Source organism: Schistocerca serialis, chromosome 6 (genome assembly GCF_023864345.2).
Source record: "Schistocerca serialis cubense isolate TAMUIC-IGC-003099 chromosome 6, iqSchSeri2.2, whole genome shotgun sequence".
Lineage (NCBI taxonomy): Eukaryota > Metazoa > Arthropoda > Insecta > Orthoptera > Acrididae > Schistocerca > Schistocerca serialis.
Window position 1 is genome coordinate 717070583 of NC_064643.1, and position 27364 is coordinate 717097946.

Sequence of the window (27364 nt, forward strand, 5' to 3'; positions counted from 1 at the left end):
TTCTGATGCCATATAACTTATTTTATGTCAGTTTCTTGAGACAATGTTAGGTGTCCTGGACATTCTTGAAATTTCGTAGTAAATCTCAATGCAGTGACCAACTAACTTCCATCACTCAAATTGCTGCACTGACTGTATTTAATTCAACATACATTGTTTGGAATAACGCTGACTTTGTTGATGACACTAGTCCATGTGAGAATGCCACAGTGCACAGGGCTGCTGCCAAGACACTATAACATATGATTGAATTTTGGTACATCATCTTCAGGTTTCCTCAGAAAATGAATGAAAGTGAGAAAATATGTACTTTTACAAAAAAAGTAAGAAATCAGTTCCTTTTGCAAATACAGACTGAATTAACTAATTTTTTAATGGTTGCACTTTGACCATCACCCAGTAGTAAGCGACAATGATTTATTTGCACCGTTCACAGTTCGAGGATGCGGATACTACACTAAAGTAGCCATACCTTCGCATCAAACCTGTTTATAACTGTTGCAGGTTCCTGCTAGATTCAACACCACAGCACAAATGTTCTTTTCAAATATTTTTAACTTGTGCATATGCCTTTGCAACATCTGCAGCAGTTACTTCCTTCATTTAGTTTTCTCGTGAAAGATTGTAAATACATCCCTGTGCTGATGTCTTATGATTAGTTGTGATTCAGTTCAAAAGGATTTAGGATGCAGTGGTAGGAAGGTATCATAAATGGAAAATCGATTTGGCACTGTGATCTTGTTAAGCAGAGACGAAAGTGAGGACTCTCTCTCTCTCTCTCTCTCTCTCTCTCTGTGTGTGTGTGTGTGTGTGTGTGTGTGTGTGTGTGTGTGTGTGTGTGTGTGTGTGTGTGAGAGAGAGAGAGAGAGAGAGAGAGAGAGAGAGAGAGAGAGAGAGAGAGAGAGATTGATTGACTGAGTGACTGACATATAATCTTGTAACATAAGCTTTTAAGTAATTGTTAAAGGACAGGGCAAAATAAAGATATAATAATGTATACTATGAGCAAAATAAGAGTCAGAATAAAATTAGGTACCCATTCTTACAATTCACTTTGAAAGTAATATTCATTATTATTTATTTACACAAATTGGCCAACTAAGAACCACATTACAAATTCTATTTCATGTTCACTCTTTTCTTTCTCTTCTGCCTGCTGCCATTTTTTCCAGATGTTCAGCTGTTAGTTTCCTGTTGGTCTTCAGTTTTGGAGCCTCCTGAAAAACCTCGATTTAATTTATTGCCTTCTGTACTTGTCCCTATTCATCGCGTCCATTTCTGCAAGTCCAATTTCATTGAGGTCTTTCTTTATTCCTTGCAACCAAGAGTTGAGTGTTTCCTCTGCTGAATTATATTGAAGATTTTCTTCGTTAATCCGCCAACGTCCATTCTCACCAGATGACCAAAGAACACGAGCCTTCTCTTTCTTATTTCCGTTGTGACTGGTTTCATAAATTGGTAGATCTTCTCATTGCTCATCTGTACCCATTTTTCATCAATTCCTTTTGTGTCCACTAAGAATCTTCCTCAAAATTACCCTTTCCTTCTTCTTGAGCTCATATATTAGTCCTTTGTTCTTGAGGGAGAGTGTTTCTGCTGCATATTGAACTTCTGTTCTCGTCACTGTGTTGTAGTGTTATAACTTTGCATTTCAAGATAGGCATTTTTTGTTGTTAAGCTTCTGTGTTAAAATGTGTGCTCTCCTAAGTTTAGCTTCTTGAAGTTGGATAGCTTTTTTTTCTATGCCACTATCCGTTATTGTTTCTTGCAAATATTGAAAGTGTTTGACCCTTTCGATACATCCAATAATTGTGTGCAATTCTTTGATTTCCTTATATTTGTTAGATATGAATGTAGTTTATTTGTGTGATATCTGTAAACCAAATTTAGCTGCATGCTTTGGTAAGATTTCTGTGTGTTTAATTGCATCTGCAATATTTGTGGATAGGAGAGCAATATCATCTGCAAAAGCTAGTGCATGTATCATAAGGCCTTTAACTGATACTCCAAAAGAAATTCTCTTTACTTTTTGTTGTGTGTATTCCTCCAGTGTCTCCCTCATAATCTTTTCCAAAGTGATGTTGAATAGAATTGGGGAGAGTCCATCCCCTTGTCTCAAACCCGTTTGGATTTTAAAAGGTTCAAAAATCTTGGCTCGAAATATTACTTTGGACTCGGTATCTGTCAGTTTTGCTTTACTATCTCTCTAGTTTTTCTGTCAATTCCAAATTCCTCCAGAGTTCTAATGAGGCTTTATCTGTCTGTGGAGTCATATGCTTTTCTCAAATCAGTAAACGTCATAACATGTGGTTGATCAGCACGTGCTCTAATTATGTTTTTAAGGTTAATAATGTGCTCTGAACAGCTCCTCTCTTTTCTAAATCCATCTTGGTATTCTCCTATCTGTGGATCGAGAACTGGTTCACTCCTATTTATATCTTGGAAAGGATCTTGTATGGAACAGATAGAAGGGAAATCCCCCTGTAATTGTTCACACCTGATCTGTCACCCTGTTTGTGAAGTGGATGTATAAGTGCCGTCCTCCAATCTTCTGGGATCTTCATGGTTCTTCAAATTTCCTTAATAATTGTACCGAGGTGTAGTGCTACTTTATCCTCACCGAGTTTCAAAGGTTCAGCTATGATTCCATCTTCGCCAGAAGATTTTTTGTTCTTGAGGGATTTTATAGCATGCGGGACTTCATTTAGAGTTGGTGGATGTGGTTGTGCAGGGATTTCTTTGGGAGTTTTGAATTCCGGTTTCTCTGGAGGTGCTTTACAGTTGAGAAGGTCTTTGAAATAGTGTGCTAAAATGTTGCATCTGGATTTGTTTTGAGTGAAGTACACCCGTATTTGTTGAAGGGATATTCTTTCATACAGTCTCTTTTCGTTTCTGATTGTGTAGGAGGCTATTCTCCTACCTTCTCAGAACCTTCCCATGTTGTTTTCTGTCAGATTCCATTTACATTTTTGCCAAAGCTTTTGTATGTTTTCCAAAGCTTCATTTCTCTTTTCATTCCACCAGATATTCTTCTGTTTAGTTTTGGTGGGAAGAGAGTCTTCTGCAGCTTTCATTATTTGAGACTACATTTCGTCCCATGTCTCACCTTGCAATTTTGATTTGAAATAATTTTGAGTATCTGCCTGGATATTACTGGTTTCAAAATCCTTTCTCATAGGTTTATTACTATTTCTTCCTGAATTTGGGATGAATTTAATGTTAGACTTAACAAGTGATCCGTATCTATTTTGGCTCCTTTCTGTACCTTAATATTTTGAATTGTCATAAATTCTCTTCTAGAAATGGCGATGTGGTCAATTTGGAACTCTTCAAGGAGTTGATTTGGTGCTTTGCAAGTCTTTATCTTCTTGGGATGTTTCTTGAAGTTTGTAGTCATAATTTTGAGGTTGAAGATTTGGCAGAGTTCCACAAGTCTTATTCCATTGTTGCTTGCCCTCTTACGTGCTGGTTATTCTCCAATGATGTTTTTGTATTTCTTCTCCTTGCCGAGCTGTGCATTAAAATCCCTGAGCAGGATGATGACATTTTCCTTTGGAATCTTCTGAATCATATCTTCTAGTTCTTCCCAGAAAGTCTGTACTTTGTTCTGATTTTTGTTGTTGTCAATATTTGATTGGAGCATGAGCATCCACCTGCGTATACATTTTGTTTCTACATTTGATCGTCAATGTTGAGAGCCTGTTGGACATAGTTTGTTACTCCTTTATATTTCTTCTAACAATAAAGGCTGTACCTAATAGGGGGCATTTTCCAAAGATATACTCTGCTGATTTTCCTTTATAAATTCTGTAATTGCCCATTTCAAAAGAATTTTTATCAGTATAGCGAGTTTCTTACAGTGCCAGAATTTGGATATTATGGTGTTAAAGTGCTTGAGTCAGCAGTTCTTGATGTTTTCCTGTTTTAATCAGTGAGTTAATATTCAATGTTCCTATATTATATTTCTTCTTGAATTTAAGTTTTTCAGGTTCTTTCGATAAAACAAGAGCAGAAAGTGCAGGCTCCCTGGAATCCGAAATGCCTGCTTGAGACCTGAGGTACTTCCTGGGGTAATTTGTTTTCTTTTCCACTCATAATCCATAAAATTTGTAAGGTTGGAGTGGTGGAGCTTTCTGAAGATTGCTCGAGATACAAGTGGAATGTTAATCCAGAGGGTTTGTGTTTGTCTGCGAGAGCTGTTTGATTTCACACTCAAGTCCACTGGCAAGCCAATGAGGACCCCCCTCCTCCCTACATCCACCACCTGGGGACACGCCATGTTGGAGTAGCACCTCTCTGCCTGTTAAAACAGCGTAACAAGTTTGTGGAAAGTAATATTTATTTTACATATTTGGAAGTTAATTTGTGGAATAGGAACAGTGTTCTATTGGAAATGCTTTTAAATACATTTTAAATATTTGTTACAAAGAAATTTTTATTTCCCCTGGTATCTTATTGTGTAGACTGACAGTTAATTATGATCCTCTGATAAGACATTGTTTTGGAATTTGATTTTCCCTCTGCTGCAGCAATTGTGTACATTCTTGTTCTGCAGTAGTTTGCCTGTTTTCAAAAGATAGTTCCTAATGAACAAGATAGTTTCATAAATGAATAAACATGGAACATTCAGAACACAAAGTACTGTTGTTTTGCATGTTGTGGACTTCAATATTATTAGGTGGTAGCACACAGATGAGAGTATCTTTTACAAGTTATTTACATGTGTATCCCATTTTAAGTCTTACTGAACCCACAGACCCAAAAATTTTGTCACATTTGCTAAATCATTTTTTAATCTTGCTCGAATGGACATTTGGCTAGATGGTAGAGGTTAACAGAGGTTGACGCATACAATTTTTTCGTTATTTACACTGAGTTTGCTTTTGATGAATCACTCTGAAAGTGTTTTCGTAGAACTTTCTGCTGTTGACTGCAAGGTTTTTGGACAGGATCCAGTGAGAATAATATTGTTGTAATCAGCAAATAGGACTGTCTATTTGAGGACTCATATATTCAAGAAGAGTAGCGTTCCTAGGATTGAGCCCTGAGATACACCATATTTTATTGGTAATTTGCTGGAAAAGAAAGAGTTGTTTCTTGGTTCATTCATAGTATTGAACTCACACTGAAGTGATACGTTCTGCCTGCAGGGTTTTTTTTTTTTTTTTTTTGTAGGAACACAACCAGCTATGTGCTAGACCTCGTCTTCCTAATTTTTTGAGTGGAATTTTATGGTCCAGGATATCAAATATTTTTGAAAGGTCTATGAAAATACTTGCAGCTGATTTTTGTTGATTGAGGGATTTTAAAGTGCCGTCTGCAAATTCAAAAATTGCTGTTTATGTAGAATTAGACTTCCTAAAGCCATGTTGTTGGATGGTAAAATGTGAATATTTATTTATGAAACTTTTTAGCCTGTTATAAAAGAGTTTTAGTAGAATTTTTTAGAATTAATTTACTGTGTAGTGAGCACAAACTTTTACTGTGAAGTCAGGTACTTCATCAAAGCCACTTGACATTTTATTGCATAATGATTCAATTTTACTTGTAATTTCATAATAGTTTGTTTTATAAACATACTTAGAGGCATCCGAGATAGCCGACTTGTTGGAGAAACTTGAGACTAGTCCTGTGCAAATTACTGAGATCTTCAGCTAGGAAAGTGAAGTTTCCATTGAATTCTTTCTCAACTGATTTTGGATGTGTGACTTTTGAGCCCTCTAGCATCCATAATACATTCATTCTTTTTGATACTGAGCTACAAGTTTTTTCTTTATAATTCTCTGTGGTGTTCTTACATTATTTGAGTGTGTTATCAACTCATCAGTCTACAATTTTTGCCTGTCTGACTACTGTACTGTAGATTTTAATGTGCAAAATTCTTGTGTGACTGAATTCTTTCTACAACTTCACTGCAGAAATCTGTTTCTGTTTGTCACAGTCTACTTTCAGTGTGCCTTCTCTCTGTGGCAGAGTAGAAATCTGTCCTGCTTCATATTGTTGTTATATCACTTCAAATGTTCCATTGTTTAAAAAATGGTAGACATTCTACTCTATCCACAACATGGAATGTACATGGCACTTGCAGGAGAACATATGATTCCCCTATTGCCTAGCTTACACAAGGTAATTCAGATGAGATGTATCACGTAATTTTTCTACTGTTATTTGTGGCATACCAGAATTCAACCATTAGAGTTTTATTGGTGATGTTTGGAGATGTAGTTGCACTTGAAATTTTATAAATGAGAAATTAGGTAGTGTGATTTCTAAACTATAGAACATTACATGTCATCTGGAAGGCAATAAACATTGATGACACATTTCTTCTATGTAAGTTTTAGTATGCATGTGAAAGTTACAGAGACAACTCAAAATTTGTTTTTATGTTGTTATTGGAGAAACAAAATCACACAAATAGCAAAACACTATCTCAAATGTGTGAAAATGTCAGATAATCAAAATTTGTGTTATGGCACTAAAATAAAGTATTGATTATGCTTATCCATTACGGATATTTTAGAACCGTGACTGTATATTAATGTAAGTAAATTATACACAACTGCAACCAGTCACTTTTTTCATTAATAATGCTTTATTACATTAACCGGTTTTCGAACCCTTTCGGGTTCATCTTCAGATGATTTCGGGAGAATCCGGGAAGTTACATCATTACTGGTAGTAGCATAATGCTGGGTGCTGGTTCTATGGCAAAAAAATGGGTCACACTTTAATGTATCGCCATGACTATAGATTATCTGTCGATATGGATGTGAATTTAGTTTTTACTTACTGCAACAGTATAGGCGGCTTTTTTCCTATCTGTCTGCCTCCATTTTGATGTCCAGAACACTTTCACATGAACTATATTAGTTCACACTTTAACAGTGACACTTTACCAGCATCCAGCATGCGCTTTACAACTGTTGCTTATAACAAAGATCTTGACAGAGAGATATGGCATAAGCCTACTTTGTACAGAGATGTAATTTGTTGTTCTTTACATGTGTTAAAGTCGATATAAGGGCAAGTTTTTTCATCAGAATGGTGATAACATGAGAGCACTAGAGAAAATAATAATAAATTACTACAAGAATAAATTTCAGGTGATCTGTTATGTTATTTCTATTTGTATGTTACAGGCTGTTTTTTTTTGTAATTATCATGTTTGGCACTAACATGAATCCCAAGGAATCAATAATACAGAGTTATTGTACGTACTCAATGATCAAACTGAACTGAGAAACAAATTTTTCCTTCAGAACTTTGAAGATCTAGTAGTTCAAAACAAGTAACCACCCAATAAAACCTACACCAGCTCCCCAACCCCCCCCCCCCCCCCCCCCTCCAAATGACCCACCCTCCCTCTCCTTACATCCTAACCACACTGGTGTCTATGTAATATACTACCACAGAATAAGACATGTACCATATCTCTAAATGTTAAAGCCCTCCATTGCTAACATAAATCAGTACTTTATACATATTAATTCTAGCTGGAACAAACATAAGCTGCCTTTACCAATATCCCAGATCACTCTAATGTTAGAATAAAAATAAGTCAACAGTTAAAGAATTTTTGTTCATGATTTTTTAAAATATTAAATGTGCAGCCATTCAAACAGCTTTAATCCATTACAATCACTTTAACTCTTATACATATACCTTTATCTAAAATAAACAGAATCTGCTCTTGATAATACTCCAGATCACGTTAACGTAACAAGAGAAATAAGCCAACAGTTCATCTGAAGATTTGTTATTAATTTAAATATACAGGTCCTAATCATACAGACAGCTGCACCTCACTGCAGATACAATAACTCTGTATTATTGATTACTTGGGATTCATGTTAGTGCCAAACATGATAATTGCAAAAAAAAAAAAAAAACAACCTGTAACATACAAATAGAAATAACATAACAGATCACCTGAAATTTATTCTTGTAGTAATTTATTATTATTTTCTCTAGTGCTCTCATGTTATCACCATTCTGATGAAAAAACTTGCCCTTATATCGACTTTAACACATGTAAAGAACAACAAATTACATCTCTGTACAAAGTAGGCTTATGCCATATCTCTCTGTCAAGATCTTTGTTATAAGCAACAGTTGTAAAGCGCATGCTGGATGCTGGTAAAGTGTCTCTGTTAAAGTGTGAACTAATATAGTTCGTGTGAAAGTGTTCTGGACATCAAAATGGAGGCAGACAGATACGAAAAAAGCCGCCTATACTGTCGCGGTAAGTAAAAACTAAATTCACATCCATATCGACAGATAATCTATAGTCATGGCGATACATTAAAGTGTGACCCATCTTTCTGCCATAGAACCAGCACCCAGCATTATGCTACTACCAGTAATGATGTAACTTCCCGGATTCTCGCGAAATCATCTGAAGATGAACCCGAAAGGGTTCGAAAACCGGTTAATGTAATAAAGCATTATTAATGAAAAAAGTGACTGGTTGCAGTTGTGTATAATTTGTTTACAATAAAATATTGACAATTTAATGAAAATGATGGATTGCTACTTACCATGTAGAGGAGATGTTGAGTCATAGACATGCACAACAAAAAGACTGCTAAACATATGAGCTTTTGGCTATAGGCCTTCTTCTAAAGTAAACAAGACACATACATTCATGCGAGCACAACTCACACACGCATGAGTACTGTCTCTGGCTGATGATGCTGGACTGTGAGTAACTGTGCCTGATGGGAGAAGCAGTCTGGGTGGTTGAGGATAAGGAGGAGGCTGGGGCAGGGAGGGGGTGGGGTAGCAGGGTAGGTGTGTGTGTGTGGGGGGGGGGGGGATTCCTGCTTGTGGGAGTGTGTAGCACATGATGGGGACAGTCTGTGACTCAACATCTCTTCTATATGGTGAGTAACAATCTATCATTTCCATAGTACTGTCATTATTACATCCTGGACTTTCTATTGTTCAAAATAAAGTATTGGATTATATCAAAATGTTAAAGAAATGAACGACATACCATCTGTGTGTAACGACTCCGACCTACATCCGTTTGAACTTCCTGAATGTATTCAAGTCTTGTTCCTCCACAACAATTTTTACTGTCCCCACTTACTTCTGTTACCAAACTGACGATTCCTTGGTCCCTCAGGATATGTTATGTCAACCAATTCTTCCATGTAGTCAAGATGTTCCATAAACGTAGATTCTCTGCAATTCAGTTCAGTACCTCTTCATTAGTTATCCCATCTACCCATCTAATCTTTAGCATTGTTCTGCAATGCCATGTTTCAGATACTTCTTTTCTCTTCTCATGTGAACTGTTTATCATACATATTTCTCTTCCATTCCAAACCATGCAACTTGCCACATAAAGATCTCCAGAAACAATTTCCTAACAATTAAAATTATACTCGGTGTTAACAAATTACATTTTCTCAAAAGAACATTTCTTGCTGTTTTCAATCTACATTTTATATTTTCTCTATTTCAGCTATCATCACTCATTTTGCTCCCCGTGTATCAAACCTCATTGACTACTTTTAGTGTGTCATTTCTTAATCCACGTCCAGCAGCATAGCCTGATTCAGTCCAGTTACTTTACATTACCCTTGTTCTAATTTTATTGCTGTTCATTGTATAACCTTCATTGGGATCTACCCATCCACTCAACTGTTCATTCAAGTCCTAAAGTTCTTTTAAAGATTCTATCCATTCCACTGAACAGCTCATGCAAGCCCTACTAAAATAGTTTTTTTTAAATGTTTGTGGTGTGGCCCCTTAAGCTGTGGTCTAGATAGCCTTGCACGTAAATGCAGCCCTGGCTGTAGTATTAGTAGGTTAGTAATGGTAAGTGTAGAGCTGTTAGTACACTGGAATAGACTACCATCAGAAACCTGCAGCAGGAGTAGTACTGCTCGAGTGTTTGGAATTCCCACCAAGTCTCATTAAAGGAAGACATCGAAGCATTTCAGAGGCAGGCTGCTAGATTTGTTATTGCTTGGTTCAGTCAGCATACACATTTACAGAGATGCTTCGTGAATTCAAATGGGTATCCCTGGAGGGAAGTCAATGTCCTTTCTGTGGAACACTATTGAAAAAATTTAGAGATTAAGCATTTGGAGCTGACTGCAGAACGATTCTACTGCTGTCAGCATAAGTTTTGCATTGGACCACAAAAATAAGACAGAGGAATTAGGGCTTATGTGGAGGCGTATAGACAGACGTTTTTCCCTCGCTTAATTTGTGAGTGGACAAGGAAAGCAAATGGTTAGTAGTGGTATAAGGGACTCTTCACCAATACGATTCACTGTTTGCAAAGTTTTCATGTAGATGTGGATGAGATAATGGGCATTTCAGTGATTCGAGGCTTGGAGGGAAGAGAATTAGGTGAAGGTTTTTTTTTTCCCTGAAAAGGAAAGTAACAGATGTGAATACTTCACCATCTTTTTGCAGTGCTATTTCTCATTAAAGAGGAACTGTGTTGTGAGTACCAGAGCACCCATCTTGCCACCCACCCCATGGCGGCTTTTCATTCATCCATAAATTCTTCAAAGCCATTACTATGATGAATAATTAAACAAGGACACAATGTTTTTATCGCCAATTACTTTCTTGTCTGATTAAGTGTTGGCACTGAATGACATGAACTTGAAATCTTGCCAAAAATATATGTCAGTTAATATGTCTTCATATCTTTCATATCCTGTTCATCATAAAGGTCAGCATATGGATTTACTACTGTTAGACGATTGTTTTTCTCATTATTAAACTTTGTCCCACAATTCTATGAGATGCATTTCTTATGCTCCATCAGTTCTAGTAATCGTAAAGTATTGTGCTTGTGAGAGCCTGAGCTTAGTGTGCTATTTAAACTGGTACTTTTTCCTTGGATTCTCAGTACCATTTCTTGTTTTCAAATACAGTTTTAGACATGTGAGTGTGATGCATAATTTTAAGCTTTCCTGACAGGTTGTCAATTTGTACTGTTATCTGCTTATAAAAAACACTGCAGGGCTACAGGGGACTCAGTGAAGTATGAAGAAACGAAAGTGTTAAGACAGGCCTCATCAGCTTAGGACAGTGTTCTGAAGGCAGTTATATTGAAATTTGAGTGGCCAGTGGGCAGATCAACAGACAGTGGCTACACCCTAAGCAAGGCTAGGGATCCAGGGCTCAGCTGACTGGGGCTACAGAAGCAGTGAGTTACAGTTCACGCAGGATATGAAGGCCAATGCGCAGTGACCAGTTTTCATCCAAAGTGCTGCGCAAATTCATTTGTTTGTTCAGAAGGGGAGGCCAATAAGTCTTTGCCAGCTTTCAGTCGGTTGGCGATGGCAGAATCAACGTGCACACTCTGCAGCCTTTCTCAAACAGATTTTGCAGAAACTGTTTGGTAAAAAAAAAAATCATTTTTGCTTTACTTGTTGCTTTGTATATCAGGTTCATTATGATGTGCACATCATTTAACTAATATTTGTTATTGTGATATTTGTGCGGATCTCAAGAAAATTAATTTGACTTATCACACTCATCTGCGATTGTTCCACACCAGAGATAAAACCAGAGTGAAATATCCACAACATTCTTCATATTTCATAAACGGTGTGAGATATTGCAATGAGATTTTGGCAAAATATAGCACACAAAGAGGACAGTATTTTCCTGTACAGTTATTATGCAAAACTTAATTATCCAATGTGTTATTCCACTAACTGCAGACTTTCTTGATGAAGGAATATAATTTTTAAGGGTCATCAATAGTTGGTGAAACGAGAAATGATATGTATTTTGGAACAACATAAGCCAAGTCATTACACGTTTATTTTGTACTAAGGATGTGTTTTTTTCATAAGAAGCTGACCTTCCTTTTCCTCAGTTCCTTGCTTAATAAAGTTAATAAACCACTGTTTCAGAATTCTCTTGCAATTGCGTCTGCGCAACATGTTAGTGAGGTGAGACTGTGTAAACTCCACCGAGTTGTGGCAAAATAAGCAAATTTTAACATGGCAACAACAGAAATGTGTAGGTTTTACTCAGCAGCTCATGACGCTTCGCTGAAAGTTACAAATGTTAACAAGCCAGGCGAAAATAAATCACTGCATTTTCGGCGGAATTCCTTCTTAGATACTGATAAGAGCTGAGGTGATAGATCTTTTTGAATGGTCACAATGCAAGTGTGGGCGTGAAGGGGCCCCGCTTAATATTTACAAAAATAATTGAGTGTAGCCTTCAGTTTAGAATGGCATTTTCCCCCAGCACTCCACCCAGGGGGCTCGCCACTCTTTGGCGGGTTCGTGCTTGGCTACCACGGGGCCCCAGCCTTTACAGCATCTTTTCCCTTCTGTGCTGCATGTCTATCCTCTTGCTATTCTTTTTCTTCTTCCTTGGGGAACGTGTCCCGGGTGTTATTGCGAATGTTTCGCATTGTCTGTCGCTGACATAAGAACAGTCTCACCACTGTTTTCCCCTCCCTTTTCCTTTCCCTGTTTCCCTTCTCCTCTCATTCCTCCACGTTGGCTTTTGAGGTTCTTCCTTTTCTTCCTCCTCCCTGTAAGCTCCTGAAGGCCAACCCACACAACTGACACGTTATGGGTGACTGAATAACGCGTAATTCCCAGCCCCCTGGTCGACAGGTACGGTTTGCCCCTGTTACAGGCCAGGGCCAGGGAGGGGTGATTGCCTGAGCTGCAAGCTTCCCAAATTGCCAGTTGGTTCCTCTGGCAGGTTGTGACCTGGCAGGTGACCAAGGCAGGTGCGCCCCCATGTGAAGGGAGCACGCAGTTCGAAGGAGCGCACCATCGGAGACACTGGCAATGATGGGGACTTTCACGCAGTGAGCCAATCATCTTCACAATCAATGTCTAGAAAACATAAACAAAATGAGGCTAACAATTCAAAGACCCTTCCAGCTGCACCACCATTCCTCATGGTCTCACATACTGAAGGAGGTCAGTCCTTCGCCACGGTAAATCCAGTTATTATTCAGAAAGGTGTTGATGCAGTTGCTGGCACGGTGAAATCCTGCTCTCGTTTGTGGAATGGCACTTTGCTTTTGGAGACTACTTCTGATTCTCAAGCACAACTGCTTACTGCGTCGCTTCTCCATGGCTACCCTGTTCGTGTCGAGGCCCGTAGGACTTGAATTCTCCCCGTGGTGTTATTTACCCTAGGCTGCTTGACGATCTGACCAAGGCCAAAATCCAATCTTATCTGTCTGATGAGGGTGTCATTGCCGTCCATTATGTAATGAAAAAGGTAGAGTCCTCCTTAGTGCCCACGCGCGCTCTTTTTCTCACCTTTGATAGAGTGGTGCTTCTGTCCAAGACCAAAGTAGGCTACAAAATTATCACAGTCCGACTGTACATTCCAAACCTAATGCGCTGCTCCCGGTATCATCATTTCAACCACACTAGAACGTCTTGTCGACATCCAGCCAAATGTGTAACCTGTGGTAGGGATGCGCACGAGGGCGACTGTCCGCCTCCTTCTCCCCGCAGTGGCTAGCACACTGGACTCGCATTCGGGAGGATGACGGTTCAATCCCGCGTCCGGCCATCCTGATTTGGGTTTTCCACGATTTCTCTAAATCGCTCCAAGCAAATGCCGTGATGGTTCCTTTGAAAGGGCACGGCCGACGTCCTTCTCCGTCCTTCCCTAATCTGATGAGACCGATGACCTTGCTGTCTGGTCTCCTTCCCTAAAAACAACCCAACCCTCCTTCTCCCCGCTGTCAACTGCAACAGTGGCCATGCCGCCTCCTCTCGGGATTGTCTCATGCATATTGATGAGCAGGCTGTCCAAGAGATCTACATCTACATCTACATTGATACTCCGCAAGCCACCCAACGGTGTGTGGCGGAGGGCACTTTACGTGCCACTGTCATTACCTCCCTTTCCTGTTCCAGTCGCGTATGGTTCGCGGGAAGAACGACTGTCTGAAAGCCTCCGTGCGCGCTCTAATTTCTCTAATTTTACATTCGTGATCTCCTCGGGAAGTATAAGTAGGGGGAAGCAATATATTCGATACCTCATCCAGAAACGCACCCTCTCGAAACCTGGCGAGCAAGCTACACCGCGATGCAGAGCGCCTCTCTTGCAGAGTCTGCCACTTGAGTTTATTAAACATCTCCGTAACGCTATCACGGTTACCAAATAACCCAGTGACGAAACGCGCCGCTCTTCTTTGGATCTTCTCTATCTCCTCCGTCAACCCGACCTGGTACGGATCCCACACTGATGAGCAATACTCAAGTATAGGTCGAACGAGTGTTTTGTAAGCCACCTCCTTTGTTGATTGACTACATTTTCTAAGCACTCTCCCAATGAATCTCAACCTGGTACCCGCCTTACCAACAATTAGTTTTATATGATCATTCCACTTCAAATCGTTCCGTACGCATACTCCCAGATATTTTACAGAAGTAACTGCTACCAGTGTTTGTTCCGCTATCATATAATCATACAATAAAGGATCCTTCGTTCTATGTATTCGCAATACATTACATTTGTCTATGTTAAGGGTCAGTTGCCACTCCCTGCACCAAGTGCCTATCCGCTGCAGATCTTCCTGTATTTCGCTACAATTTTCTAATGCAGCAACTTCTCTGTATACTACAGCATCATCCGCGAAAAGCCGCATGGAACTTCCGACACTATCTACTAAGTCATTTATATATATTGTGAAAAGCAATGGTCCCACAACACTCCCCTGTGGCACGCCAGAGGTTACTTTAACGTCTGTAGACGTCTCTCCATTGATAACAACATGCTGTGTTCTGTTTGCTAAAAACTCTTCAATCCAGCCACACAGCTGGTCTGATATTCCGTAGGCTCTTACTTTGTTTATCAGGCGACAGTGCGGAACTGCATCGAACGCCTTCCGGAAGTCAAGGAAAATAGCATCTACCTGGGAGCCTGTATCTAATATTTTCTGGGTCTCATGAACAAATAAGGCGAGTTGGGTCTCACACGATCGCTGTTTCCGGAATCCATGTTGATTCCTACATAGTAGATTCTGGGTTTCCAGAAATGACATGATACGCGAGCAAAAAACATGTTCTAAAATTCTACAAGAGATCGACGTAAGAGATATAGGTCTATAGTTTTGCGCATCTGCTCGACGACCCTTCTTGAAGACTGGGACTATCTGTGCTCTTTTCCAATCATTTGGAACCCTCCGTTCCTCTAGAGACTTGCGGTACACGGCTGTTAGAAGGGGGGCAAGTTCTTTCGCGTACTCTGTGTAGAATCGAATTGGTATCCCATCAGGTCCAGTGGACTTTCCTCTATTGAGTGATTCCAGTTGCTTTTCTATCCCTTGGACACTTATTTCGATGTCAGCCATTTTTTCGTTTGTGCGAGGATTTAGAGAAGGAACTGCAGTGCGGTCTTCCTCTGTGAAACAGCTTTGGAAAAAGGTGTTTAGTATTTCAGCTTTACGCGTGTCATCCTCTGTTTCAATGCCATCATCATCCCGTAGTGTCTGGATATGCTGTTTCGAGCCACTTACTGATTTAACGTAAGACCAGAACTTCCTAGGATTTTCTGTCAAGTCGGTACATAGAATTTTACTTTCGAATTCAATGAACGCTTCACGCATAGCCCTCCTTACGCTAACTTTGACATCGTTTAGCTTCTGTTTGTCTGAGAGGTTTTGGCTGCGTTTAAACTTGGAGTGGAGCTCTCTTTGCTTTCGCAGTAGTTTCCTAACTTTGTTGTTGTACCACGGTGGGTTTTTCCCGTCCCTCACAGTTTTACTCGGCACGTACCTGTCTAAAACGCATTTTACGATTGCCTTGAGCTTTTTCCATAAACACTCAACATTGTCAGTGTCGGAACAGAAATTTTCGTTTTGATCTGTTAGGTAGTCTGAAATCTGCCTTCTATTACTCTTGCTAAACAGATAAACCTTCCTCCCTTTTTTTATATTCCTATTAACTTCCATATTCAGGGATGCTGCAACGGCCTTATGATCACTGATTCCCTGTTCTGTACATACAGATTCGAAAAGTTCGGGCCTGTTTGTTATCAGTAGGTCCAATATGTTATCTCCACGAGTCGGTTCTCTGTTTAATTGCTCGAGGTAATTTTCGGATAGTGCACTCAGTATAATGTCACTCGATGCTCTGTCCCTACCACCCGTCCTAAACATCTGAGTGTCCCAGTCTATATCTGGTAAATTGAAATCTCCACCTAAGACTATAACATGCTGAGAAAATTTATGTGAAATGTATTCCAAATTTTCTCTCAGTTGTTCTGCCACTAATGCTGCTGAGTCGGGAGGTCGGTAAAAGGAGCCAATTATTAACCTAGTTCGGTTGTTTAGTGTAACCTCCACCCATAATAATTCACAGGAACTATCCACTTCTACTTCACTACAGGATAAACTACTACTAACAGCGATGAACACTCCACCACCGGTTGCATGCAATCTATCCTTTCTAAACACCGTCTGTACCTTTGTAAAAATTTCGGCAGAATTTATCTCTGGCTTAAGCCAGAGATCCAGGTAAAGGAAAAAGTGCCTTACCCAGTCGCTCGCAAGTTATTAGCTAGTTGCAAATTCTGCGTTCTCCTGTCTGGCACCTATAATTTGATTCTCGTTACCCCTCGCTCCGTGAAGGATATGGCCACGCAGACGTGCAACCTCAGCTTCAGCTATAAGGTTGTGAAATTGCCCAGTATCGAGGTAGCATCGCCATCCCCACTTCCAGCTGTTTTTATTATTATTATTGTCGTATGCATCAATTACAGTAACACACATTTAGCAAAACAAAGAAATTTATATAAAATTGAACATGTGAAATTATATACAGTACACAAGTTTTAAAACGGCTCAGACTACACGAGGGTGTTGATGGACTTGATGCAGTGGAGTGCCTCGTGGGATGCTTGATGGAGCTTCTCAATGCCACCAGGAAAGCTTCTGATTAGACATTCATTCACAATGTGGCTCATTGTTTTGGTGTCACCACAGTCACACACACGGTCACTTGAAAAGCCCCATTTGTGCATGTTGCATTTGCTCCTACCCTCTTCAGTCCAATATCTGTTTAACTGCACCCACACCTTCCTTGGTTGGTGGATGCCTGGAACTGGAACTGTTGGAGTGTCTACAAGTTTGTGGTTTCGGGTACTTGTAGCTTGCCGCTCACGTTTCCACTCTGCGTCCTGGTCGAATCCTGTGGATAGCATTTGGGCTTCCATTTCATGTGCTGGTCTTCTAGATTTGAGGCATTTCCTGGGCAGTGATAGCACATCGTCATGAAGAGGGATCAAGTTGTTTTCAGAAACTTGCTGACAGAGTTTGTAAAGAGCAGCCTTTCGACGGAGGTCTGGTGGACAGATGTTTGAAAGCACTGGTAGCCAGCAAGTGGGTGTAGACCAGACTGTACCACTAATTACTCTCATAACTGAGTTCATTTGGACATCTACCTTCACTACGTGGGTGCTTCAGAGCCAAACTGGTGCATAGTATTCTGCTGCAGAGTATACCAGTGCAAGGGATGCTCCTCGGAGGACTGATGTGGTTGCTCCCCATGTACTGCCTGCCAGCTTCCTCACAAGGTTCACTCTGTTTGTTTCTTCTTGGCCAAGTTGGAAAGGTGTTTTTTGTATTACGGTACATTGATAATTTTTACTTATGTACTGTCTGACAGCAACCGAATAAAATGCAATTTTAGTGCCATACGCGTTTCGCCTTTATTTTCTGCAAGGCATTATCAGTGACCTGGAATATGTACATATGTTTGCTATTTAATTTACATTATTGTCACTGTACCTATAGGTTATAAACAGTTCTGGTGGTTGGTATTTCCTATTAAGTAGTAATGTTTTGAACTGTACTTACAGGTTGCGTGGACAATTTCTTACATATTTTCACCACAGACGCAATAAAAGAAATAACAGATACGCTCAGACTGACAACTGAACAAAACTACTTTCAGTTTGAGAAAGAATATTATCTACAAAGTGGTGGACTGCCCATGGGATCCCCAATATCAGGAACACTAGCAAACATTTTCATCAGTCATCTAGAAAATCGGATATTTGAAAAGATAACCACTAATGAAAGTTTCAAAATCATATATTGGTACAGATACGTGGATGACATTATTTGTCTGGTAGCTGAGCCAAGTGAAAAAATAGATGAACTCCATTCGGAAAAAACATAGCTCATCAGAACATAAAATTCACACTTGAAAAAGAAAAAGAAAATCAAATAAATTTGAGTACTGGCAGAAGTAAAGCTGTGAGTACCGGGCGTGAGTCGTGCTTCGGTAGCTCAGGTGGTAGAGCACTTGTCCGCGAAAGGCAAAGGTCCCGAGTTCGAGTCTCGGTCGGGCACACAGTTTTAATCTGCCAGAAGTTTCATATCAGCGCACACTCCGCTGCAGAGTGAAAATCTCATTCTGGAAACATATCAGATGTTGGATGTATGAAACAAACCATTCCACATTTGCAGAACATTTAAAACACCGTAACCCTCATCCTAAAAACATGGAACAAGAAATGAAAATAATGAGAATAAGCAACCATTACAAACGTCTTATATAAACACAAGAAAACTTCCACATCCAGAAAGCCGTAGCAGAAAACAAACATGTGATAAATGAACAAACACACATCAGCACAGGCTCCCTACTACACTTAATAAAGGAAATGATAAGATAAAACAAAAAAACTCTCTCCTTTCACCTTCTGGACGGACACACACACACACACACACACACACACACACACACACACACACACACGAATAGATCACAGATACTTCAGTAATTACACAAAGTTTGGCAAAAACATTTGACAGTCAGCAATAGAAACCAAAACATTGCATTGAAACAAGCATTCAGTTCATAGTGCTGTGGAACGTGGGAAAAAAAACTGCAAATTGACATTCATAAAAAGAACAACAACAACAAAAATGCAGCAGGAGCATAATATGTTAGAAATTGTCCACGCAACCTGTAAGTACAGTTCAAAATATTACTGCTTAATAGGAAATATCAACCACCAGAACTGTTTATAACCTATAGGTACAGTGACAAAAATGTAAATTAAATAGCAAACATATGTACATATTCCAGGCCACTGATGATACCTAGCAGATAATAAAGGCGAAACGCTTATGGCACTAAAATTGTGTTTTATTCAGTTGCTGTCAGACGGTCTAAAAGTAAAAATCATCAATATACCGTAATATTACACACAACTGAGGAAGACAGGACTACAAAAGTTGAAGATGTGTTTTTTGTATGTTAAAGTTCTGTTCAAAGTGACTCCCAGGTATTTAGGGTTTTTGTTGTATGTGACTGTGCCAAGAGGGCCGAACTGTGGACTGATCTTTGCTGATGAAAGGCGTTTAGAGAGGTGGAACAGGCTTACCTCGGTTTTAGAAACATTTGGTCTCAGTCGCCATGTCTCAAAATGCTCATAAAATTTAGTAAGGCTGTTCATTAGGTGTTCTTCACATTCAGAAAAGTCTTCACTCTGATATGAAATTGCCAGGTCATCTGCATATTGAAATTTGCAGCAGGTCAAATTCGGCAGGTCAGCTGTGTAGAGGTTGAATAACACTGGAGCAAGAACAGAGCCCTGAGGTAATCAGTCATTGAGTACATGCCATCTGCTTTTCTCTTCTCCTTGATGTACTTTAAACCGCCTATTGCTTGACGTGTTACTTAAGAGGTTGCCTAGAGTTTTGCTAGGTATTGCTCTCAAAAATTTCAATAATAGGCCCTCGTGCCAGACCGTGTCATAAGCTGCTGACAGGTCAGTGAACCTTACTCCAGTTTTAAGTTTCTTTTGGTATCCTGATTCTATGTGAGTAGTCAAGGAGAGCACTTATTCACAGCAGCTTCTATAAGGTCTGAATCCAGCTTGTTCAAGTGGTATCGTAGCATTAATTTGATCATGGATTCGGTTTAGAATCATTCTTTCCAATAGCTTGTGAGCACAGCTAAGTAGAGATATTGGGTGGAAGTGTTCTGCAGCTGTTCCCTCTTTCCCTGGCGTGTTACTGGTCCACTGTGCACCAAAAATTCAGGGTAAAACCCATCTGCACCTGGAGCTTTTCTACTTTTCGTATCTTTAAGGTCTGTCTCTAGTTCAGTGACTGTAAATGGAAAAGGGAATTCCGGGTTATGTTGCAGAGATTTCTTGACTTCCGTAAGCCCTCTCTTTACTTGCCGAAGATTTACTTTATCTGTAGGAACCTTGGAAACTCTCACTAAGTGACTGGTGATTGAGTCGCATGAGACCGTTGAGCTCTCTCTGTTGTGGGAAGGGTCTTCTCCAAGTTTGTGAATCAGCATCTGTGCTTTTCTACGGAAGTGTGTGAAATCGAGGTCCCTTGTTTCTTCATGCCATTTTTCTCTCCTTTGTTCGTTCAAGGAATTCATAAGGTTCGTAGCTGTTTCTTAGTCTCCACTTTCTTTGAATTGGTTAAACAGCTGGTTGATCCCTTCATTCCAGCCAGGAATGTATTCTTTCCGGCATCTTCTGGGTATGCTCTTTTTGGCAGTAGATATTACGATATTTAAAAACTTTGAGTATGATTTTGGAAGTGCAGGGACCTGTTTTATTGACTCATCCAGCAATTTAGAAAATTTATACCAATCTGCTTTTTGAAAGTTCCTGCGGGATACAGAGGCAGATCGCACTGGGGGAATGTGTAGCCCATAGGAGATGAGAATGTGGCGATGTTGGCTTCCGCTACTACTCTCCGAAGGGTCCATAGTTGATAGGCAGAGGTCAGGTGTGCTCTCTGTACCCCACCTTCGAGACCTGAATGTGCCTTTTCCCTTTGCATCATAATGGAGCTTTAAGTTGTTTGCTTCCATCCATTCTGCCAGACTTCTACCATTTTCATCCTCTTCGGCATAGCCCCACTCATAACTATGGCTGTTAAAATCACCTACATATATTGCAGGATGTTCTAGCACTGGGAATTGTTTGCGCCAAGTGCTATTCGGTGGTTTGTAGATATTTGCTATTTTTATATTTCCGATCCGGATCACCGCTACCATCACGTTTTCTTTGTCTGATTTCTCCTTGAGAATAACTGAGACATCCTTTAAGTTTTTGCTGACAAAGCTGGCAACTCCATATTGAGGATGGTTAATTTGGGACACTAATTTATAGCCTGGGATGCGCCCTCGCTTCCACAGAGCGTTGTCATCTTCAGTATGAGTCTCTTGCAGCACTAAGACGTCCGCCCTATTCTCTCTCAAAATTTTAGATAGTATTTTGCCCTTATTTCTGGACAGTCCCTCAACATTCAGTTGACATATTCTGAGCATGTTTCCAGGTCGGCTCTGAACAGTGCCATTTGTATAGGGTGTCATATTGTTGTTAATTTTGTATCGCTGTTGGAATTATTTTAAATCGCCGTCTTCGAAAGTTAGCCCAATTGGAAAGGACCACTTAGTTGCCTAGGGAGCACTGACAGTGATCAAGGCACATGAAGATGCATTTGAAGGCGAAAAAAGTAACTGCTCGCGTGTAGGTCTCTCACTTGCTTCCAGCTGTGCAAAAAAACCATCAAACTCTTGCCTCAAGGAGCGAACCACCAGCTACACAACCAGTAGGCCGGAAAGGATGGAAAGAATACTGCCGTGAAGACTTCCTATGCCCCTCGAGCCAAACAACACCTGAGTCTTCCTCTACTAACAGGAAAGGATCGCAGAAGTCCAACAAAGGCAAACGGTCTTCTCCTTCGCCGATGCGAAGATCCTCTTCGTTGGTGTTGCCACGTGATAGCCCGGCTGGCCTCCGTGTTGCCGGTGCGCACCACCAGTTGTTTTTCTGTATTGGTCTCCACAGACTGACAGCACAAGCTAGCTGGTGCGTCTGTGGACGCCATGGAGCAGGATCCTCTTGCTTCTGTGTCCTGTAGCAGCGATTCTTCACAGGCTATCACTCGGCAGCTGCTGAGATGACAGCCTTTCATCTCTTCCTCATCATGACTCTCCTCCAATGGAACGTTCATGGCATTCCTTCAGGAAACAAAATTGCCGCCTCACAACCTCTTTGAGCTTTCAAATTTCTTCTCAGCTCATTCTATCTCATGGGGGCGTCATGCTGCTCATATGGGATGATATTGCCAACCCATCTACCTGACTACCCATCTTCAAGCTGTTGCCATTTGCCTTTTCCCTTCTCACATGACTTGTCCCTCTGTACCATTTATGTCACCCCGTCATTCGATGTCACCAGGGCAGACTTACATCAGCTTCTTGGGCAGTTACCCCCCCCCCCCCCCCACCCCTCCCCATTTCCACTACTTAGTGACTCATCCCCTTTGGGGTTCTCCCAGAACCTGTCAGAGAGGTGCCCTCTTGGGTGATCTTCTTAGTGAACTTAACCTCTTCTGCCTTAACACTGGAGCACCCACATTCCTTTCCGACTCCCCGCACACCTATTCTCATTTGGACCGATCCTTCTGCACTGCCCAGCTTGCCCATTGTCCCTAGTGGTCCGTTCTTTGCGACACCTCTTCGAGCGACCATTTCCCATGTGCTATCCGTTTCTGACTCCTACCCCCACCTGCGTGCACACCCAAATGGCAGCTTACTAAAGTTGACTGGAAGCTTTACTCCTCACTGGCGACCTTCGAAGAACAGGATTTTCCCAGTTGTAATGACCAGGTGGACTATCTCACAAACGTTATACTTACTGCTGCAGAACATTCCATTCCTCGCACTTCCTCTTTCCTGCGGCATGTCCCAGTCCCTTGGTGGACTGAGGCATGCTGCAACGCAATTTGCGCATGGAGACGTGCTCTCCGCATTTTTAACCGTCATCGTACCCTGCCTAACTGCATTCGTTATAAACAGATACGTGCAACGTGTCGTCGCGTTCTTCAGGATAGCAAAAAACCTAGCTGTATTTCATTCACTAGTTCTTTTAACAGTTCCACCCCTTCCTCTGTAGTGTGAGCCAACTTCCGACAGCTCTCTGCGACTAAGATCCATTCGCCAATTTCCATCCTGAAAGTAGCAAACAATGTTATCATGGACCCTATTGCTGTCTCCAACACTGTGGGCCACCATTCTGCGGAAATTTTGAGCTATTCCCTCTATCACCCTGCCTTCCTCCATCGGAAAGGAGCGGAGGAGGCTCAGTGGTATCATTCCCTTCTCCCAATCGTGAGTGCTACAATGCCACCTTTACTATGAGGGAGCTAGATCAGGCTCTTAGTTCATCCCGAGCCTCCACCCCGGGGCTGGACACTGTCCATATTCAGATGTTGTGGCATCTTTCTCTTGTGGGCAAGCATTTTCTGCTTAACACGTACAACTGCACCTTGGGAGAGGGCACATTTCCTGCACATTGGCGTGAAGCCACCGTCATACCTATACCTAAAGCCGGTAAGGACAGAAATCTTCCTACTAGCTACCACACCATCTCTCTCACCAGCTGCGTTTGCAAGGTGATGAAATGTATGATTCATGCCTGGGTGGTATGGTGGCTCGAGTCTTGCAATTTACTAACGACTGCACCATGTGGACTTCAAGCATGGCGTTCTGCAGTTGACCATCTTCTTACTTTGTCCACCCATGTCATGAATGATTTTCTGGGGAAATCCCAGACTGTGGCTGTGTTTTTCGATTTGGAGAAGGCCTACAACACCTGCTGGAGAACTGGTATCCTCTGTACTCTTTACATGTGGAGCTTCCATGACTGCCTACCCTGTTTCCTTCAGGAATTTTTAAAAGACGAAATTTTCAAGGTGCGTGTGGGGTCTGTCTTGTCAGACACCTTTAGCCAGGAGAACGGTGTGCCTCAGAGTTCCATCCTGAGCATTGTCCTCTTTGCTATCGCCATTAACCCTATAATGGCTTATCTCCCTCCTGGCATCTCCAGCTCTCTTTTTGTAGACGATTTTGCCATCTATTGCAGTTCTCCACGGACCTGTCTCACTGAGCGGCATCTTCAGCGCTGTCTTGATCATCTTTACTCCTGCAGCATCGACAGTGGCTTTCGTTTTTACATTGACAAAACTGTCTATATGAATTTCTGGTGGCACAAATGGTTTCTCCCTCCATCTTTATGTCTTGGGCCTGTTGCCCTTCCGTTAGTTGAAGCTGTAAAATTCCTGGGGCTCATGCTCGATAGGAAACTCTCTTGGTCCTCCCATGTGTTCTACCTTGCAGCCCGCTGTACGCAGTCCCTACGTGACCTCAATCGTATTTTCTGGGGTGCCAATCAAACCACCCTCCTCACTTTGTACTGGTCTCTTGTCCATTCAAAACCCGACTATGGGCGCCTGTTTATGCGCCTGCGCCTCCCATCCCTCCTAGGCCATCTCAACACTATCCACCATCGTGGCATCCGTTTGGCCACTGGCACCTTTTACACTATCCTGGTTGAGAGTTTGTATGCTGAAGCTGCTGACCTACCACTGTCCTATCGCCGTGACTTTCTCCTCAGCAGGTATGCATGCCGTTTGTCTGCCATGCGTGGCCACCCATCCTATGCCTCCTTCTTCAGTGATTCCTTTGATCGCCAGTATGGGGTTCGTCCCACTTCTGTGTTACCTTCTGGAGTCCGCTTTCAGTACTTGCTCCGGCTGCTTAACTTCACACTACCTGCAACTTTTCCGATGGGTGTGAACCCTTCACCACCTTGGCTTTGTGAAGTGGCCCGTGTTAACCTTGACCTTCGCTTCCTAAGGACACTACTCTTGCCTCGCTCTATCACCTTCAATTTCAGTCTGTCACCTCCAGTTTCACAACCTTTGCATGGATCTTCATGCTAGTACCTTTGTATACGCTGATGGCTCTCGGACTGATCTTGGTGTTAGGCATGCCTTCGTGATTGACACCCATGTCTTTTGATATCTGTGCTGTACACTGCCTATTCCTTAGTACAATGGGTCCAGGAAAACAGTCACTTGCTCATTCTTGGTGGAGGCACTGTGCTGTTTGTGTGGGTTCCTGGTCATGTCGGTCTGCCAGGAAACGAGGCTGCTGATGCTGCTGCCAAGGCTGGAGTCCTTGAACCTCAGCACACTAGTTACTATATTCTCTCTGACTATCTCTATGTTGCCGTCTGTCTGGAGGTGGTGTCCCTTTGGCATCACCAATGGTCCTCCCTTCACAGGAATATGCTCCGGCTAATTAGGCCTCTCCCAGCAGCTTGGATGACATCCTCTTGGCCCTCCTGCCAGGAGATCATTTTAACTAGGTTGCGTATTGGGCACTGCGTTTTTAGCCATCGTCATTTGATAAGTGGTGCTCCCCCACAACTTTGTACACATTGTGCCCAAGTTTTAACTATCTGCCACTTCCTGATGGAATGCCCATTTTTTAACCGTCTACGTTCCCGCTTGAGTTTGCCTTCTGAGTTATCGGCCATCTTAGCAAATGAAGCGCGGGCTGTCAACCACGTTTTACTTTTTAACCGACAAAGCAATATGGCAAAGGCCATTTAATATTTAGTTTTGGGCCTCCATTTCTGTATGGTGTCTTTTCTTGCACCTTCTCCACGTCCCTGTTTTTAGCTGTCTTCTCTTATATCAATTGGGGCTGATATATTGTCATTTTTCAACTCCTCTCTGTCATTGTGTTCTATATTTTTGACTTGGGTGTGTATGACCCCAGTTGTTTTTGCAGCCTAAAGTAAAACAAAACCAAACCCTCCGGCACTCGGCCTGTCCGCAGTCTCCACCACAACCACTCTCCGCAAGCATGCCCTACCATCCGCGCACACGATATTCTGCGCACACTATACTGCGGTTCCCACTCAACCTTCGGCAATGCCATACAGAAACACACCACCCCACCCCTCCACCCAATGCGTCATGCGGTCTATAGTGGGTGAAGGAGTGCTGAGTAATCATAATATAATGGAGGCAGGATGTAGCGAAGAAACTCATTCTTCAGATATTACCTGAAGATGATGGCAAGGTAAGCTGTCAAAATATCATGTTACAAGGAAGGCTGCATCTGGATGGAAATCCGAGAACAGTACAAACATCTGTGTATGACGTTTGTTACTTATCATAAAAAGCCTCAATGTGGATTAACCATTCACTCTTTTTGAATACTTTGTAGAAATGCTAATTTTCATACCCTGGTGTGCTGCAACACTAATACACTGAAACAGTTGTGTAATTCAGTGTAACAGGGCTTTTGTTAAAACATGAGTGCTTGACATCAGTGTATCTGTTACAGTAATTATAGAGGGATTCCTGCAGTTGTCATTATGTACACATATTACAGGCTTATGTGTCTACTAAGAGTCTCTCCAAGAAGTGTAATTCTCCCATTATTTTGTAGGTGGCAGTACAATTGGGCGCTGTGGTAACACCCGACCTGACAGATTACACTACGCACTTGGTTGCTGTTCGCCCAGGCACTGCAAAGGTGAATGCAGTGCAGAGGAGGCACGATAATATTCTCCTCGTCACTCCCGACTGGCTCTGGGCGTGTGCAGAACGCTGGGAACATGTCGAGGAGCGTCTCTTCCCGCTGGGCCGCGGCACCTCTGCTCGTCGTCATCCACCGGCTCACTGTGCTTCACCTACTCGTGTTCCTCCGAGTTATGTGTTAACTCCAGATGATTCCTCAGGACAACAGAAGAGCACGTCTGGTGACAGTGTCTTGGAAATTATCAATCCCTTGATGTCTTTTTCATCTGAGGATATTGCGAGTATGGACCGCGAAGTGGAAGATATCTTCAATGAATCGGAGAGTGAAATTGACTCTGAAGGTGAAAGTAAGGCAGACACTGATGAAGATGATAAAAATGATGACAGTATTCTGGGTGGTAGTCCTCCCAAGATCAGGCATGAGGATGACAGCAGCAGCAGTAGTTCGGGGTCACTTACAGGTAATATTTTTGATTGAAGACCAGGGCCATGTCTGTGGCCTGTGTAACTTAGTTCATACGATTTTTTAGTGTAAAATGATTTGTAATCTAATTGCTTTAAGCATGCAACCTTCCCAGCAATACCATTCTTTGTAGCATTAAATGAGAAATTAATGTTATCAGAATAGTAATGACACTAACACATACCTAATTTGATATCTTCTGTTACTTGATTTTCCGATACTAATACAAATGATAGGAATGGGAAAGAGACCCCTTCTGTGTAGAAGGGAACCATACAAACAGCAAAATAATTTACATGGATAAAAATCAATAGCAACATCACTGAGTAAGTGGTTATACTACAATTGAAGCATACCATCTCTAATGCAGTAAACAAGACAAATGTATTTCAGAAACCTAGACTGTAAGAATAGTTTGACAGTCCTGTCGCATTGGACACCAGAAAGATTCTAATCCTTTAGTTCTGTCTCCAACACTTGAAAACTGACAATAACGGTTGGTGTGTTATTTTAAACATATCTCCAAAAACTTGGGAAACGTA

The 27364-nt window shown here is 41.4% G+C and overlaps 1 protein-coding gene across 1 annotated transcript in view; it reads left to right on the forward strand.

Moving 5' to 3' along the window:
* The window catches only part of LOC126484279 (RNA polymerase II subunit A C-terminal domain phosphatase), a 95558-nt gene that overhangs the window by 48896 nt on the left and 19298 nt on the right, over nucleotides 1–27364 (forward strand). The window contains exon 7 of the mRNA XM_050107705.1: nucleotides 26268–26820. Coding sequence (XP_049963662.1) covers nucleotides 26268–26820 — 553 coding nt within the window. The remainder of the gene's footprint in view (nucleotides 1–26267; nucleotides 26821–27364) is intronic.